The following is a 17,703-nucleotide window of genomic DNA, read 5'->3' on the forward strand; positions in this document are numbered from 1 at the left end:
TTAAATTATGCCTTAGATAATATTTTCACACAGGGGTTACATAACTCTGCCAATGTCAGTTTTACTTTGTATCAGGCCTACTAAGCTGCATAATTACCAACACATCTCTACACGGTGCAGGGTTTCTTTCCATATCAGGAATGGTTTTATGAAGGTATTTTTTTCTTGCCCAGAAAGGTCACAAAATTGTGCTAGGGATTGTGGAGGGAGGAGAGAAAACTGAGGTCCAAAAGCAGCGGCAATGGCAAAAGGAACCCTTTATCAACTCTGATCATTCCCCATTCCCCAGTAATTTTGTGCAAATCCCACCTCAAAGAGCAAGCAGCAAAAAGAGGAAAATTAAGTTAAAAGCTCTGTTCAAAGAAAAATAAAAACCTACTAAAAAAAATTGTCAAGTTGGCATGATAACTATTCCTCAAGTTTAGATGATTTTCTTAGCAGCATTCTAGCAAATCTTTGTGCAATACTATACATTACCTTTAAATATGATCCATAGTATTTTGTTACATAAGGACTATCACACTGACTTAAAACAGTTATCTCTTGCTGTATATCTTCTATTTCATCTTCTGCTTCCTCAAGGTCTATGATTTTTATAGCAACCACTTGCTGTGTCCGATTATCAATTCCTTTAAAGACCTCACCAAAGGAGCCTTTCCCAATGCGTTCCAGTTTTGTGAATAGTTCTTCTGGGTCTGCTCTATGGTTCTACAAAAAGAAAAAAAAGAGGGTAAAAAAAAAGATGCACAAGTTACTTAATTTACTTCCAAGTTATTAACCCTCATTACTTCCCAAGAAACACATCATCCAGATTTATCATCACCAGAAGGGTCGCATCAGATCAATTTATTTCCTGCACACTAACTTCTAATTCAGCTATTAGTTACAGAACATGCATTATGCAACTCTGTCAAAGGTAAATGAGCCTCACCAGAGAGGGAGTCGGGTACAAACCTCATTTCACTTCCTCACATAACAACCCTTTAAAACGAAAGAATGGAGCTGTTCTTAACACTAATCCTGTCTGTGCAATAGACTGGGGAATGCAACTACTGGCACAGGAGCACCAACATCATCACCCAGGCAGAAAAGGGTGATCAACAGCCCAGGGCAGACACAGCTCCTGACACAGCTCCTGACACAGCTCCTGACACAGCTCCCTGCCCCGTAACACAGCGAGGGGTGGCTGGGAGAAGAAGGCACAACCTGCTGTTCACTGATTCTGAGATCAGGTAAGACCAGGTGTCTCCAGTGCTGACAGAAAGCTGAGCAGAAGAGACTGAGAGATGTTCAGTGAAGGAATAAGAAAGCTGGTGCAGAATACGGAACTTGGGGCATTGACTGGAACTGGCTGGTATCACCACACATGCCTTAGAAAAGGGAGCAAGAGCACCAGGCAGCACAGCACTGCTGGGGACACCCGGCCTGGGATCTCTGCTGGGTAACTACTCTCAAGATCACCAGGCTGGGTATAATAAAAATGTTTTAAATTTCTCAGGTCTACTCGAGTAGTCAGGAGGGAAAAAAAAGGAAGTAAATTCTCATTTCCCCTTCAAGATAAAGCCTGCCACGTGGCCGCTTAGAGAACTTTATGTATCCAAAAATCAGAGCAGTGACTTCTGAAGGACATAGATGACATGCTCGACAGCTTAAATACGCAGAACTTCAGTATGAAAGTTTACAGAAAAAGAGGTTTGAAGAGGTAAGACAGACATGCCAAGAGGACAGAACAGCCCATTCTTTGCAGAGCAACAGAATTAAACACATTACTACTGTCAGAACTGGGCAACTTATTGCACAAATCAGCATGTGATGAAGCAACAACTGGCCAAAAAAAGCCCTCTAATTCAATAGCAAGTTTTGAAAATATGAAAGAGATGCTTTGCTTTATATCTTTCCTGCACTCCAAAACTCAGAAGCTGCAAAAGAACTGTTCTGACAAAAGCAGACAGACATCCAACTGAAAGCACAGATTACCCTACATAACCAAATACTCAAATATCAACATGAAACTCCAGAAAACAATTTTACACTGGTGTTCTTGCAATTTCATGAGAAAATCTTTACTGGGAAGAAAAAAATTACTATTTAAACCTAGTCCAGAATGGACAGCCTCATTTTCTTACAACTGGGCCCTTATTGTCTCTTGTTCCCTTCTACCAGAACCAGAATTTATTCCACAATATGGTGAAATGAATCAGGAAACAGATTTAGCTAAACAGATTTAGATTTAGCTAAGAGTTAACCATATGATCTGTCAGGTTTATTTTCAGCTGAATCAGTTCACTGCTCATATACACCAAGCTGTCAGTTCTGCTAGCACAAGAGGAGGGAACATGAAGTAGTACAGCAGATTCATGCTGATCTGTGGAGTTAAGATTTTTAAATTTTGCAAACAGACAAGACACACTGCTGGTCCTGAGCAGCATATTACAAGGAGATTGAGGAATTTTCCCTTTGTCTGTAATGAGCTCATTGCTATTCTGCTCCATTAAAAACAAACAAAAAAATTCTGAGAAAGAGTTTAGGAAAAAAATTTGTATTTTCTTCTGTTGATAGAGACAGTGAAAGACCTAAAGGATGAACAAATAATCAAAGCAAATGAAAAAAAAGAGAGGATGAGTGCTATTTGGTCTGAAACCTGTGAGAACTAATATCATTATAGTGAGAAAGAAAATGACTGAAGGTTCCAGGTGCTCATAAAGCTTTTAGTGAAAAAGGTTCCAAAACACCAGTAAATCTTCAGACTGCCCAAAGATAACCATAACTGCTATATACCACTGCACCAGCTCCTCCCATCATTTCACCATTACGACTAAAAAGCTTTTTTTCTAAAAAAAATCTGATTTTAAAATCTATTTTCAGATGTATTTTAAAAAATTATTATAGGGATAGGTGTGGCAAAAACAGCAGTGACTGCCACACAGCCTTTCCCAGCTGCCAGTTAAACTGTCAGACTGTCCTTCAGCCAGGAATCTAAAGTGTTCCTGAACTGCATTAGCTGCAACCAGGAACAATTAACTGATAGTTCTCCATTTACAATAAACAAAGACACACACCTCCAAGAAACAACAGTTGAAAGGACTGGCAAAATTTTTCATTGACCCTAAAACACTCATCTTCACAAAAACTAGCTTCAATTTAAGACACACTTAGAACGTGGGATTTCAGGAGTCATTCATGCTTAACTAATCACTATTGTTGATTTGAGATTAGACCTGTTAAACACTTCCAGTCAGATAAAAGAAAAGCAATTTAATCACAGACACAGTCAGCTAATCCAGCCTCTCACAAATGTCTGATCAACTCAAAGGGCAACACTTGGATTTGCTTGGGGAGAAACCTTAAGCAGAAAATTCCTCTGGGCTCCTCAGTGGAAAAGCACATCACTCCATCCTACACACCCACTTAACCATCAACAACAGAACAAACCAGGCCTACAGATTCTCTCCCCCAAGCTACTTCAGGTGAATCAGAGCTTTGAAGGTTATTTTAACTTCCAGCAATTCCTAATGCCATTAGGTGTGAGTGCTGGAGTGCAGGGAGAGATCAGTCATGGCTGGACTTCCCAACACCACAGAACTCCATGTACATCCCTAGGAAGGAGAGGTGGAACAGAGGGAGATCAGAGGAGAACAAATTGTGCAGCACTACTCGAGGAAACAGTCACATCTTTCTATTCTCAGAAAATCCTCTCACAGTAAGCAAAGTCAGCTTTACAGCTTCTGTTACTCACAGAGGCTGACAAGGGACTGTAGGACACTCAGATAAGAACAAGTATTTCTGACCAACTATGGTTAATATTGAAATAATGTCCTTTGGAAAGACATCAAACCTTAAACACTGCGTAACTTAAAACATGGCCTTAGAACAAAGACTGCATTTTGAAACACATTTGCTGCTACCTTTCTTAATTTCCTTGTCTCTCAGCCTATTGTTCTACAGGAATGTTTTTCTACAACTAATAAAAACAAAACAAAACTTTAAAAGACTACTTTGTAAACAAAGGTATAGGAAAGGATTGAGATATATTTTATATAAATAAAAGTGTGTGTGTATACACACCCTCAATATACATCAATAAATTTGTGCAACACAGCTGCCAGCTAACCTTCTAATATGGTAGAAATTAAGATTTCTACACTATTAATAATCCTGAGCAAACCCATCAATTCCTTGTTCTTTCACAGATCTTTCATTGAATGGGGAAAAGGTTTAGAACCTTTGAAAGATGCCTGCATGAGTAACTGGTTTGCTTTTCTTTTAAATAAATACTGGTTTCCATGGGAAGCCATGCCTGTTGGGCAGCAGATGGTAACAACACAATAGACAGTTTATGGACTCCATCATCACCTCTCCAAAGATAACACCTACAACTGGACAAATCAGGCAGAGAATGCCTTGCTCTTCCCCTCCCTAAATCGGTTTCCACAGACAAAAGCAGCAACAAGTATGACAAGCACAGGCACATTCACATGCCAGCTCGTCTCGCCAACATGACTAACAGCACCAGCAGGAGCGTGACAACACAAGCCCTCTGCACAGCCACAAAGTCCACCACTGCACCAGCACAGCTGCACAGCCTGTGGTCTTGGGTGAATCTCTTCTCCTTTCTTATCCTGCAGAGAAAGGGTATGGAGGAGGTTGTGCTATGGGTAAAGCAGTTAAACCAAAATCAAACCAAGTGAAAAACAACCTGCCACCAAAAAAACCACCCCAGTAATTCATCTGCTGAGCAGCCTCACAGTTACACTAGAATTCAAATGCCAGATCAGAAATGCGTGTCAACACTGTTGCTGACGCCAGCACACACTGCATGTTTTCTCTTAAGTCCCATTGTCTGAATTACGGCTAACAATAAAATTAAATAGCACTAATGAGGCTTAGTTTGTAACCTGTAAAATCTCCAAGGTATCTTTTATTGTCTTAAGAATTAATTGATGAAATTCAATGAGCGAAATAATAAAACAGATGAGAAGTTAAGACATTTTATCTATTCTCAGCATTTATCTGATTCTTACAAAATACTGCATCTGGGTTTAACAGTGAAACCATAGGTAATCAGTCCATTCACAGGCATTTATCTACTCTCAGATAATAAAGTACCTCTTAAATTTCTCTACTGTTCAGACCCCCCTCAAAACAAACAAACAAAAACGATTAAGAGGGAGTAAGACTGGCAAACCTGGTAGGCTACGGCACTTCTTCAGAGTAATGTCTTAATCAACACATACATTCTTAGTTGAATATCTTCCCATACCCTATCTGCATGTAGTTTTGGGTATTATATATATATACACACACATTAATTATAAACCATGCATATTAAATTATATAACAATATATATTCACTTACATTACATATCTCTTTCCATATTTTATCTGCATAAGGAACATTGTACTTCTTTATAACAAAGCCATCACAAGTAGTGATAGATTTTAATTCCTAGAGCTCCTAACCACCTCCCTCTGCCAATTTTAGTTTAAAATCCTATTATAATTAAAGTTATTCACAGAAAAAGTGCTATAGGCATGTGTGTGTATACATAAAACTTTAAAAAGTCGAGGAAGGCACAGGTGCAGATCCATTATTAGTTACAAAGAACCAGCAAAAAATGAACCTGCAGATATTCAAGACAAGGGTGGAATCTGTAAACATCTCAATCTTGAACACACAGACACACACACACACTCTCTCACTCCTGCTTCTCAGCCACTTTGGCACAGAACTAAACTCTGATGCTACCCTGAAGTTCTACTCAAGACTCAAATATCAGGACAGTAGATACTTGATAATATTTACTGTAACTGTGTGATACATATTGAAGAGAAAATTACTTTAACAACAAAACAATTTGATTTTATCGGACTTTTACATTGTCTACAAGCTTTTTTACTCAGCAGGTAGTAAAAACTAGATCTGAGTTTTGTTGCCCTTAAATGGGACCTGACCTTTGTTACACCCTGTATGGGATATCTCCCTTATCTGACAAGACCAAGACTCATTGCCATTTTTAGTGAGAACCTGGAGAACCTCAATATAAAAGAGCAAAAATAGCAAGCAAAAACTCATGTGGCTTTGTTTTCATCAAGTTAGCCATAAGGCGAGCTGCCTGAAAATTCATATGACTACCAAAACTCTAAAATCAGCATTCAAATCCACCCATTCTCAGATTTTCAAGGAAAGAATCACCTTCACTTTCAAACCATCTCTGACCTGTGGCAGATGTGAGCAATGTCAGTTGTACATTATGCTGAAAATGGAAACCACTGAACTCATTTCCTCTATTCTTAGCTTTTCTTTCACTTTGGTAACACAACATAAAGCAGCTTAGGAAACAGCATAAATAAGCACAAAAAAAAGCACTAACACCACATGTCGCAAAGATTAGCTCTTTGACACAGGCAATTAAAAAAACTTATGCCAATTACTTGCAAAGAGTCCTCTGCACTGATGAAAGGAAACAGAGAAATTTCTCATGCCAGTTTCTCTGTAACTGAATATCCTACATATCCTACACTTCGAATGGATTCCCACTTACCTTCCTTTCTGTGTACCTATACCTTTTAACCACCTTGTATCTTTTAAAAAAATCCTCTCAAACCACTGCATACAGCTGCCTATTCTTCAGTCTGTTCACATCTCTAAGGAGCATGGTACATCAAAAAAGTCAGAGGAATTAAAGGGGGAGGGAAGCCACCACAAATTATGTGCCTCTTTCCTATGATTTGAAAAAAAACATGAGTGGCTGAACCTTCCCTAGCTAGAGGGATGGACATCCTGAAGTGGAGACAGAAATCAGTTCAAAAAATCAACAGGTTTTGGTATCCCAAAGTGTTCAAACTCTGTTCTGCATTTATTAGAGTTCAGCAAACTGATCTTTCACAAAAAATTTAATCTCCTCTGTTGAACAGTGCAGGACAAGTGACTACTGAACAGATAACTAATCCACCTCAATGAACTAACCTGAATTAGAACATAAAGGACTACTGCAGTTTCTCACTGCTAAACACTTGTAACCTCTCCATTTTAAGCACTGCTTTGAAAAACCCAATCTGCAGAGAGATTACAAAAGCCACTAATAGGAATATGGAAAAATAACCATTTATGGGCTGCAGCCTACTTTTAGCACTGTGCCTTTCCTTTCAGCACACAGCCTGCTTATCAGTACACAAACAATTTTTTTTTTAATTTTGCCACACCCATTTAAAGGAACAACTATCTCAGAACTCTGCCAGCAACAAACTATATCATTATGGCATTTGAACCATTTTCCTAAAATTTAAAGGGTCAACATCTACAGCTAAGTGGCAACTGCTATGTAAATTTGATAGCCCTTCTCACTCTATCTTAGAAGTCATTTTAGCATTTCTTCTGTGCAAGTTAGAATTTGATACACAGATTTTTCTCCTGTAAATAAGATTAAACTTATACTATAAGCCAGCTAGAACAAAAATAACAACAAAATGTAGGTTCTTAACTTGCCAGTTCATAAACTAAAAAGCAGTAACAAGACCTCAAGTATACCACATGTTATCTTTGCTAACTCTACCTCCACTGAAGAAGTCACTACTTATTTTCAGGCTAAACAAAATTAAAGCAATGCAGAAACACACTAGTTTTACACACAGTGTGGGTGTGTTAAAGAGCTGGCCACAAGTTTATTTACCACAGGTAAGTTTCCAGGCATAATGACTGCCTGCAATGAAACCCGAGTGGGACCCCAGTTAGAGGACATCACACCATTCCTTCAGTTTTGGGAGGGACCATTTGGACAAAGGAAGGTAAACACACCAGTCTACTAGAATCCTAGATTTCTGTCCCTTCCCCAAGGCCAGAGGACCACAAGCTTGAAAGCTGAACTCTCCTCTTGAACACTGGCACTTGATCATATCAGTGATACCGGACCTGAAGCTACAAAAAGCACACAATGCAAAACCAGAAATACAACTCCAAAATGAGCTACAAAGAAAGCAAGAAACCTCCACTGCCAGAACCAACCTGTCCATTTTAGGAAACTCCTTTTCCAATTACTTTGCAGCTCATTCATAGCAGGGCAAATCATCTCATTACGTAAAAGGCGAGGGGAAGGGGGAAGGGAGGAAAAGAAACACCCTGGAAAAAAAAAAAGAATCGGATTCTTCTTGCCAACTAGGCTAGAATAAAGCTGTGCAGGAATGTAAAAACCTTCTTGCTAAGACTGGCTGCCAGATGACACCTTCCTAGGTGAGAGATCAACTGCAAGAACATCTTGCTCCCCTCATAATTCTCTGTATGTCTTTAATGGATTTACATCAGTAGAAATTCAATCTATTTCATTCAATGTTTTACATTTAGGCTCGTTACAACACTCATGGTCACTTCAAGTTGTACAGTGTTTTTATTATTCTGCATTCAGCTCCCAACACAGAAGCCTCCATTGAAACACAACTTGTCATCTAGCAAAGCATAGGCACCCTTTGATCCTCCCCCAGTCAACATTATTCAAATATTCAGAACATATAACAGTACCCAGTTGAGAGGAAAGTCTGCAAAAGACTGGGGAGCAGGGGGAAACAGAAAAAAAACCCCCATTCTTCAGGACTGAACACATGGTTCTTGACTTCTGGTTCATAAAAACAGTGAAGCCACTCTGGGCTCTCAGACTCCCCCTTCCACAGCTCAAGTGTAAAACCTGCAGATTTCTGAACATTTCTCATTCCTCATTCTCCTTCATCAATGCACAAAAAATTCATGCAGAATCCCAGCAGATCCTTCCACAAAGCTTTTCAAGATACACTGCCTCAATCAATACCATTCAAATACAGATTTTAGCATCACAAACTTGGCTACTTCCAAGAATCAACCACGCAGTTCTTCAAAGTTTTCCTCATAAAGAAGGAATTTAGTTGAAGCCATGCTCTTTCTCAAGCTATGGACCCAGTCAATATAGCCCATTTCTGAAAAAGCACATGCATAAGATATGAGGGAGAATGAGATCTGCAAGCTACTGCTACCTTGTCAGTTCCCCTATTAATAGTTTCTCTGATTGAGTTTCTTTTGCCAAATTTATTTGGCTAGCAATCGTCTGGCAGAAGAGATGTCAGCGAATATCACTAGGTGGGCACCCTTCCCATGAGATCTGAGCCTCTCCTTCAGAGCTAAGGAGTGTGCTCAATGACCCTCATCTATCAGCAGAACAGACTCGTTCCAGAAGAACTGCTGGAAGTGTAAATTTAAAGAACAAATGACAGTACTTTAAATAGAGTAAAAACTGATGAGGCAGTATTAGAAAGGAATTTGATTTTCAATTATTGTAGGAAAGAAACAGCAGGATTTGGAACAGTGACTCCTGACATGATAAGATACCTCACCAACTCTTTATTTTAAAAAGACAATATACATGCACAGCCACTAACCACAATGTGACAAAAAACTACTTCCTACAGAGGCATTTCAAAACCAACTTTGTAGTGTTCATCTTCACCTCATCCCCTCAAAATCCATTCCTGAACTCTTCTGTCAATTATTAAATTCAGTCCCTAAAAATAAACAAGATACAACAATGGTCTCTTATCACTTTTCACAGTTCAAGACTCTTTCTAAATCTAAAGGCAATCACTAAAGAGCAAACAAGTGGTACTTTTATTACCAGGTTTAAAATTCATCCTTTCACTTTTAGAGATGAAACCTGAGGCTATGAGTCTTGTCTACTCTCACTGTGATGTTTCACAGTCCCATAGGACAAGTACTCTTCCAGAGGCACATTCAGTCTTCCTGCTGTTTCTATACCTTTATTAAGTTTCTATACACAAGGAAACATTCCTCCCCTCAAAATAAACACCCAAATAAAAATTTTGTTTCATTTTTAACAAAAAAATGCTATATATTGCTGAGCTATTACTTGCTATACATTCTCCTTTTGGAGGAAAAGGAGAACAGCAAACCAAAGTTTTCATCAGGACTTGTAAAGTTGAGACACTGGAGTTCAAAAACAGCCAGTGCAAATCTTTTTCAATGTTAAGATCAACAGAAAAAAAAAGCACTATAGAATAGAATAATAATTATATCCTTTTAAAAGTCAGAAATCTGGTTTCAGATGTCATGTTTTTACCCTTGGGGGGATATTATTCTCTGCTCAAAACTGGTAGTGTATGATCGTACAGAATGGTAGAGGTTGAAGTGAGAAGAACCGAGTTTGGTTTATGTGCTTTCTCCAGCTTCAGCTGATTTGCCTCTGAATTTCAGGTCAAAGCACTTAATGTGTCTATAGAATTGTAAAATCTGCACAAAAAATACTAGTACAAGACTGCTGTGGACTTTTCCTTCTAAGCCTGATAAAAGCACCTGCTGAACTCTCAGTGATTATGTCTACACAGCTCCCCTGTATCAAACACTTTTCAGATCTCTGTCTATTCTCCTCCTTTGATAACACTAAGACAGTACAAGGATGACTGAGCCCTACTTTTCTTTGTTACCAGAGTAACTTATTGTGATGCACAAGATGGAAGAACCAAGTTCAGCTAATAAAGTCCAAGCTGAGTTATCAATCTACTGTTAGATATGATACAGCTTGTATATCCAGCACAACCAGGAACAATTGCAGTGTTGAATTCCACAAATATTTTAATGCATATCTGCTTCAAGCAGCAAACAGTCATGTTCTCTACAAGTCTTAAAACACTGTCTTCCTGTAGTCTGACTGCACTGTGGCTTGAAGTACCAATCAGGGAATTGAAATTGGACAAAATACCATAGTCCACACCAGCTTAATCATAAGAAATCTGTTTTCTAGGCACTGTGGAAGTCTCCTGGTGTGGTGCAAGTGCTAGACTTTCCAGTTTCCCTTAAGTAGGACATGTCTCTAAATAGTAAAAGTTTAAAGCCTTTTCAAATCTAGTGTAGAAGCATACAGCTCAGTTCCTAGGAGAGGACTAAATCAACAGAACTTTGAATGGATCTTTCTCCAAAGGTTTAAGTTCCTCTAATGCCCACTCTCTAAACATTTAAGTATTTCACAGTAACAGACTGGTTGGTCTTAACAGAAGTCTATTCTTGTAACTACAATGTATAAGGTTTACTGGAAATCTGGCACACTTCCAGACTCGCTTTAGGTACCACACACAAACAGTCCATTTCTACATATGCACTAATTTAAGAGAATTTTTTTTTTCTAGGTCTGTGAAAAAGACCACTTACAAAGTTAAATGCTAGCTCTCCTTTAATCTTTTCTATACCCACCCAACTATGCATTAACTAATCTGCCCCTGAGCATCCTGCAGGGAGGAACTCTCCAGCTGCCAGGCTCAGGCTGCTCAGTGAGCAGTGCCCTACAGCCACTCTGTTAACTGGCAGCACAGAGAGCAAAGCTCACCTTGACATCCAAGTTTGTATTTAATCAAGCAATCCCTCAATTGTGAATCAGAGTGCACCGGCTGACAGGTCACATGCTTCTGGCTGCTCCACTTTTAGAGGAAGTTAGGTTCTTTATTGCAAGATAGTCTGAATGCCAACAAAAACAGATGGAGATCAGGTCTAAACAACCTTTCTGGCTGTGCTCAAGACTACTGCCATACAGGATCAGGAGATATCAACAAAGCCATGAGAAAGGAAACAGCAAGTGTTTAGATGAGTAGGATAGCAGAGGTAATGAAAAAAAAGCCCCAAACCAGGTTCCAAAAACATACATACAAACAAGAAACGCCAATGAGAACAATCAACAGTTCCATCACTTAAGAAATTAGCATTTCAAAGACTTAAGATTTTGCACAACAAACTAGAATAGGAAAAGGGAAAGTTTATACATTAAAAATTCTACCACCTAAAAAAGGCACTTATTACTTGAGCGATGCTCCATCACGTTTCCAGAGCAGTTTAGAAAATTTAAATGCTGATGCATTGAAAAGTATCCTCACTGTCCACCTCAGAAAGGTTAATTGTTACTCACTTGTAAGTGAACAGTTTCCGGCCTCTTTTATTTGTAAAGTAGTTTTGGAGTACTGTGTGAGATGTTGCCAAGAACATAAGTTCATCAGAAACACATCAATCTGAAAAGACTGACATACTTTAAATGTTCTGATCACTTGAAACAAACAACCCTGTGAACTGTGCATCCTGCCTGCTGGGCAAGAGAAAAGCACTTGTGTAGGACTCCTAAAAAGGGGTCCAACACCTCCACTCAGCTGTTTTCAGCACTTGGGCTGGCAAAACACACAGGTGGGCTGTAGAATCTCTCTGGCAAGCTATAATCCAGAAATGTTCCATATGAGTTCAACTGGATTCTTTGAAGATAGTGCTGGTGAACACGGTTCTAATTGTGAGATCTCAAAGCATTCCAGACTAAGAACTAGTTTGAATATTTTTATCCCAAGGAACAAAGTTAGTGAGTAAAAGCTCCAATCTGACAAAGCTCACTGCAAACTGTGCTCACACAGCTCTGTCATCCCTTCCATTTTCCTTCTCTCTTGGATTCTGTGTAAAATGCCACCATTTGGGGTATCATTCCCAGCTTCAGAGCACTCATTTTATACATACACTGAGCACTTTGATCTTACTGAACGGGCTTAGAAGTTTGGCAGCTGGGTATGTTAACACTGTACAACTGGATCGAGTGGAGCCTTTCCAAAGGAACAAGGAAAATGAATGTGTTTAGGAAGTTGTTTGCACAGGCAAGAATTGTTAGGTATAAAACTTGGTTTTGTTAGGGACACAGGACAGGTTAAACAGAATGTAACCACTACATAAACAAATTGTTCTGTAACTACTCATAAGGGTAACAGATAATACTACCTCTGGGTCTGCCATTGCTGCCAGGGTTAGCAAGCAAAGTCAGGCTCCAAGTCTACCAAAATAACTCTGTGACTTTCTGTAATTTTCCATGTTCAAGTTTTTTTTAAAGGGAATCTAACTCTTCGTAAGATGAAAAATCTTTTAAACAGTCAAAAAAGCTTCTGTTATACTTTGGTGATAAACTGTCTTAAGTCTTGGTTTTGGAGTTTGGGAATTATATAACACGTTTATTTCCAGATTTTTCTTTATACTTTTTTTTGTATAACAAAATGCAAGGGAAAAAGTAAGATTACAATAAAACTGAAAACTTCAAACCTGTGATACATTCTCTCACAAAATCAGTTTCCAACTGTTATATTCAATAAAATGAATACAGACTACAAAACAAGGGGTTTGACATTAAAGGCACTTTCCCACAGTGGCAGTTTTAACATCACTATTAGATCTTCCATCACAGAAGAACCTATGTATTTCTTCTTCAATCAATCACCACACATTTACTTTAACATTGAGCAGAAGACAGGATGCTTTTATCATCACTGGATGATCCTGACTGAATAGCTCAGATAGGAAAAAACAAAACAAAACAAAGGAAGCAACTCTTCTCCCTTGGACTACCACACTCTTTCAGAACAGTTGCTGTGTTGGTTTTAGGCTTTTTTTAATTAAAACACTCTGTACTATGACTTTTCTAAAAGAAGAGTGAGCAGAATAATTTTGCACCAAATTCTATTTCTCTGTATTTTAAGACTTTTGGGACTTGTGTAATTGTCTTTATTAAAAAAAAAGTCACCAAGGAAAAAAATGTATTTTAATTTTATGCATCTGTACATATCTAAGAGTTTAAAAATGTTTTTAACATATAGATATATGTTAAGGGGTCTGGATTACACTAATAACAATACTAGTGGATCTAAGTATACTATTAGATAAAGTTTATTGGTATAACAATGGAAAACAATTAAATAATTTGAAGGTCCTTTTGTGCTGACAGGACAGCTATGGAAAACAGGACAGCAACACATCAAGCAGATATAAAAGTAAGAAACTGACAAAAGTAGAATGTTGAAACAGAAGTTTCTCAAATACAAACACACTAACAAGGCCATGGGATGTAAATAAAGAAGCTGAGGCTAAAGCCTCTAAATCTTTTATCACAAAATTTCTTTAGGATGTACCAATACAAGTTACTGTGGCACATGGAAAAAGGGGACTGAGAAGATGTGGTTTGTGTCCTCATATAGAAAGTCAGTGGATGACCAAAATTTAACCAATTTCAGAAAGCCTAGAAATTATTAGAAATGGGAAAGATAAACTTAAGGCTTGGTATTTTAACTGGCCTAAATTAATATGTAAATACTGTTTATACATTAATTCTATAATTTCTAAAAGTCATAAAGATACCACACCAAGTGAAATTTTAACTTTCTGTTCCGAAACCTCCTGAACTCTTTACTGTACCTGTCTCACACACACAGAGATGTATCATAAAGGTTTATGTGTTATTTGGACTGAAAAAAACTCCAACTGTTATACAAGCATGACTATCCCAGAAGTTAAGACACAGCTCAAGACACTGACTGGGCTGCCAGCGTCTGACAAGTAAAACTGAAATGAGTTTGGTTCTCAGCTCCTTTACGTTTCATAAAGATCTCTCACCAAACTAGTATTAGATTGTCCAGTAGAGTAAGAATGAAGACTCAGAGATATTCCACCTTTCCTATGAAAGTCAGTAACATACAAACGTGTTTGTTTCCCAGGCAGGTAAAACAACCATACAGAAATGGCACCAGGCCTCACTCCCAGGCGAAGAGAGGTGCAGGTTTCTGACAGATTATGCTCCCCTGCACTCAGTTCCCACTAGATCCAGCAGTTACCACCTTTCCATGAATCCCAAGGTCCTCTGGGAAGCTGCGCTACAGGCCCAGCGCCAGGTCGGTGGGGAAGTCCTGCAGCAGGTCCGCCTGCCAGCGCGCCTGGTATGTCATTTACAGCGCACCCACACACCCTGCGATTAACTTCATCTCGCCTTTAATCAGTTTTAGAGGCTCTTACGTGCTCCTGGATTCGGCGCGGCCACCCCTGAACAAAGAGGGCAGGGAGGGAGGGGAAATCCCTTGGCCCCCGCGGCGCTGCAGGTACGCGGCCCCCGGGGCCTCCCGTTACCTCGGAGCACCCCTCGCCTCCCTCGCTCTCTCCCTCCCTCCCCGAGCTGGCCCCGCTCCTCCCCAGGCCGAGCGCGGCCTCCCCCCGCCCCGCTCGTCGGAGCCCACCCGCGGCCCCCCGCGCCCCGGCGGCGGCTCCGCCCGGTGCGGGCCGCGAGCGCCGCTTCCGGAGCGGGGCCCGCCGCCTCCATTTTGGGCCCGGCGCGGAGCTCACCTGCATGCCGGGCACTTGCACCGCCACGGGCGAGTGGGCCATGGCGGGCGCTGCGGCGGCCGGGCGGGCGCCGCCCGCTGCTCCCCGATCTCGGCCTCCTGCTCCTGGGCGGCGGCGGCGGCGGGGCCTGGAAGGACAAAGCGGCGGGGAGGCGGCGGCTTCAGCGCGGGCCGCGCTCTCCCTCCTTCCCTCCCCGCCCTGCCCGCCGGCCCCCGCCTGCCGCCGGCTCCTCACCTCGCGACCGCGGGGCTGCGCTGCGCGAAGGGCGGGCGGGGGGTCGCTAGTGCCGCTGTCCCCTGCCCGCCGGGCTCCCCGCGGCGGCCCTGCCCATGCCCCGCTGCCCGGTCACGGCGCGGGGGCGGCTGCTCGGGGCCCCCCGGAGTGGCGGCTCTCGGCGCGGCCGGGGCTGGCTCAGAGCGCCATGTCGGGCTCCGGCTGCAGGCGGCGGCTGCTGTGCGGCGGCTGCTTCCGTCTCAGCTCCGGCCTCGCGGGGCGGAGCCGCGGCCGCCGCACGGGCCCCGCGTCACAGCGCCCGCCCCGTCGGGCGGGCACGGGCCGGGGCACGGGGGCACGGAGGGAGGGACGGGCCGTGGAGAGCCGTCGGCGTCAGCCCGCCCCGGGCCGGGGACTGCGGTGGCCCGCGCAGCCAGTCAGAGAGTCACAGAGTTTGTTATGTTGGAAAAGAGCTCTGAGATCATCGACTCCAACCATTGACCCAACACCACCGTGCCAACTAAACCATGGCACTGAGTGCCACATCCAGCGTTTTCTTAAACACTTCCAGGGACGGTGACTCCGCCACCTCCCCGGGCAGCCCGTGCTTGTGTCTAATCACCCTTTTTGTGAAGAAATTCCTCCTGATGTCCAACCTAAACCTCCCCTGGCACAGGTTAAGAGTGTGTCCCCTTATCCTATCGCTGGTTGCCTGGGAGAAGAGCCCGACCCCCAACTGGCTACAACCTCCTGTCAGGGAGTTGGAGGGAGCCATAAGGTCACCCCTGAGCCTCCTCTTCTCCAGGCTAAACACCCCCAGCTCCCCCAGCTGATCCTCTTAGCACTTACTCTCCAGACCCTTCACCAGCTCCGTTGCCCTTCTCTGGACCTGCTCCAGCACCTCAATGTCCTTCCTGAATTGAGAGGACCAGAACTGGACACCGGACTCGAGGTGTGGCCTCACCAGTGTCCAGTGCCGGACCCCTCAGGTGCTGTTGTGGAGTCCCACCCGCACAGGCACAGCGCTGCTCCTTGGCCCCCATGTCCTCTACACCCCGTCACCACCACGACTGTGCCCCTGGCTCCTGCACCCCAGAGACACAGAGTGCAAATATCTGAGTGGGTATTTCATGGGATTTACTTGCTTTTTGTGACGAAAGAGTGATGTCTTCTCGTCTCAGGGATGCTCCAGGTGGCCGGCCATGGCAAAGGTGACAAGGGCAAGTCCAGTTCCTCTGTGGAGTTTCAGCTCCCAGTTTGGCGTGGTTGGCTCTATTTTGCCTCCCCAGGAAGGTTTCCACTCCTGGCCGTCTCTCCCCAGCCTGCCCTGGCTGCTACAGGGCTCTCCCAACACACACCTCTGTCCCTCACCACCATCTGCTTCCCTGGTGAGGTGGGCTGCCCCCCACACTCTACCAGGGCCCAGGGAGGGGAAAATAACAGTGTTTTTAGGTGACATTCACGAATGAGTCACCTATTCATGTCTGTGATTCATGTTCCTCTACATGAACGTTTTGCCAGTCATTTAAGCAAAGCTAAAAATGACATCTTTTATGACGCTGGTCTTCCCTGCACACCTTTGAGCAAGAATAGAGAAATCACAAATATACTCATGAGTATACGAGGACTTCCCTCAAACTCACAGGTTTCTAGGTCTAAAAGCCAAGAAAAAGTAAGGTAAGCTGGAGATGTTACACTGCTACCAGCACTACCCTGTTCAGAGGGTGGGTCCCTTCAGAAAGGATGTGACAGCAGGCAGTCTCCCTCCCTTAGGACTCAGAGGAATGTTGCACTGTGGCAAGGAACACAAAACACCTCTGTTTAAGGTAAGGTTGTGTTAAAACAGGCTAAAGCCAAGAATTTCAAAGTTAGGCAGTCTTTCCATACTTAACTCACTGCGGTTTGAACCAAAAAACAAATTCACAGTGATGTTTGTTAAGGACAGGCTCATGGCTTATGGTGGAATATTTTTTTTTCCAACTTGCCAGTTTGTTAAGCCATTACCGCTACTAAAATATTTACTTTCTTCTGCACCTTTTTTTAAAAAAAACCCCATGACTTTGAAAGGCTTCTGTGTGATAGTTATACATCTAAGTTACCTAGGAGCCTAAAAGACGTTCATTTTAATGAGTGGAATGTTTAAGGTAAGTATTTTCTGAAAGTTTATACCATATACTTAAATTCAAAAATGTTTTTGATTAATAAACCTTTGGGAAGAAAGGGGGATTTCTACTGACAAAAAGCTTTCTTAATTATGTACAATGGTTCAGTAAATAAATGAATGAATATCAACTCATCACACTTCTGAACCCTGCCTGGTTCATTCTGCTCAAACATATTTA

At 42.0% G+C, this 17,703-nt stretch overlaps 1 protein-coding gene across 1 annotated transcript in view; it reads right to left on the reverse strand.

Moving 5' to 3' along the window:
* Positions 1 to 15,637, reverse strand: part of STK26 (serine/threonine kinase 26) — a 29,604-nt gene extending 13,967 nt beyond the window's left edge. The window contains exons 1-3 of the mRNA XM_032701847.1: positions 15,383 to 15,637; positions 15,149 to 15,275; positions 478 to 708 (exon numbers count right to left, since the gene is read on the reverse strand). Of these exons, the coding sequence (XP_032557738.1) occupies positions 478 to 708; positions 15,149 to 15,190 (273 nt within the window). The 5' untranslated portion in view covers positions 15,191 to 15,275; positions 15,383 to 15,637. The remainder of the gene's footprint in view (positions 1 to 477; positions 709 to 15,148; positions 15,276 to 15,382) is intronic.
* Positions 15,638 to 17,703: the final 2,066 nt, after the last annotated feature.

The sequence above is a fragment of the Chiroxiphia lanceolata genome, chromosome 14 (assembly GCF_009829145.1).
Source record: "Chiroxiphia lanceolata isolate bChiLan1 chromosome 14, bChiLan1.pri, whole genome shotgun sequence".
Lineage (NCBI taxonomy): Eukaryota > Metazoa > Chordata > Aves > Passeriformes > Pipridae > Chiroxiphia > Chiroxiphia lanceolata.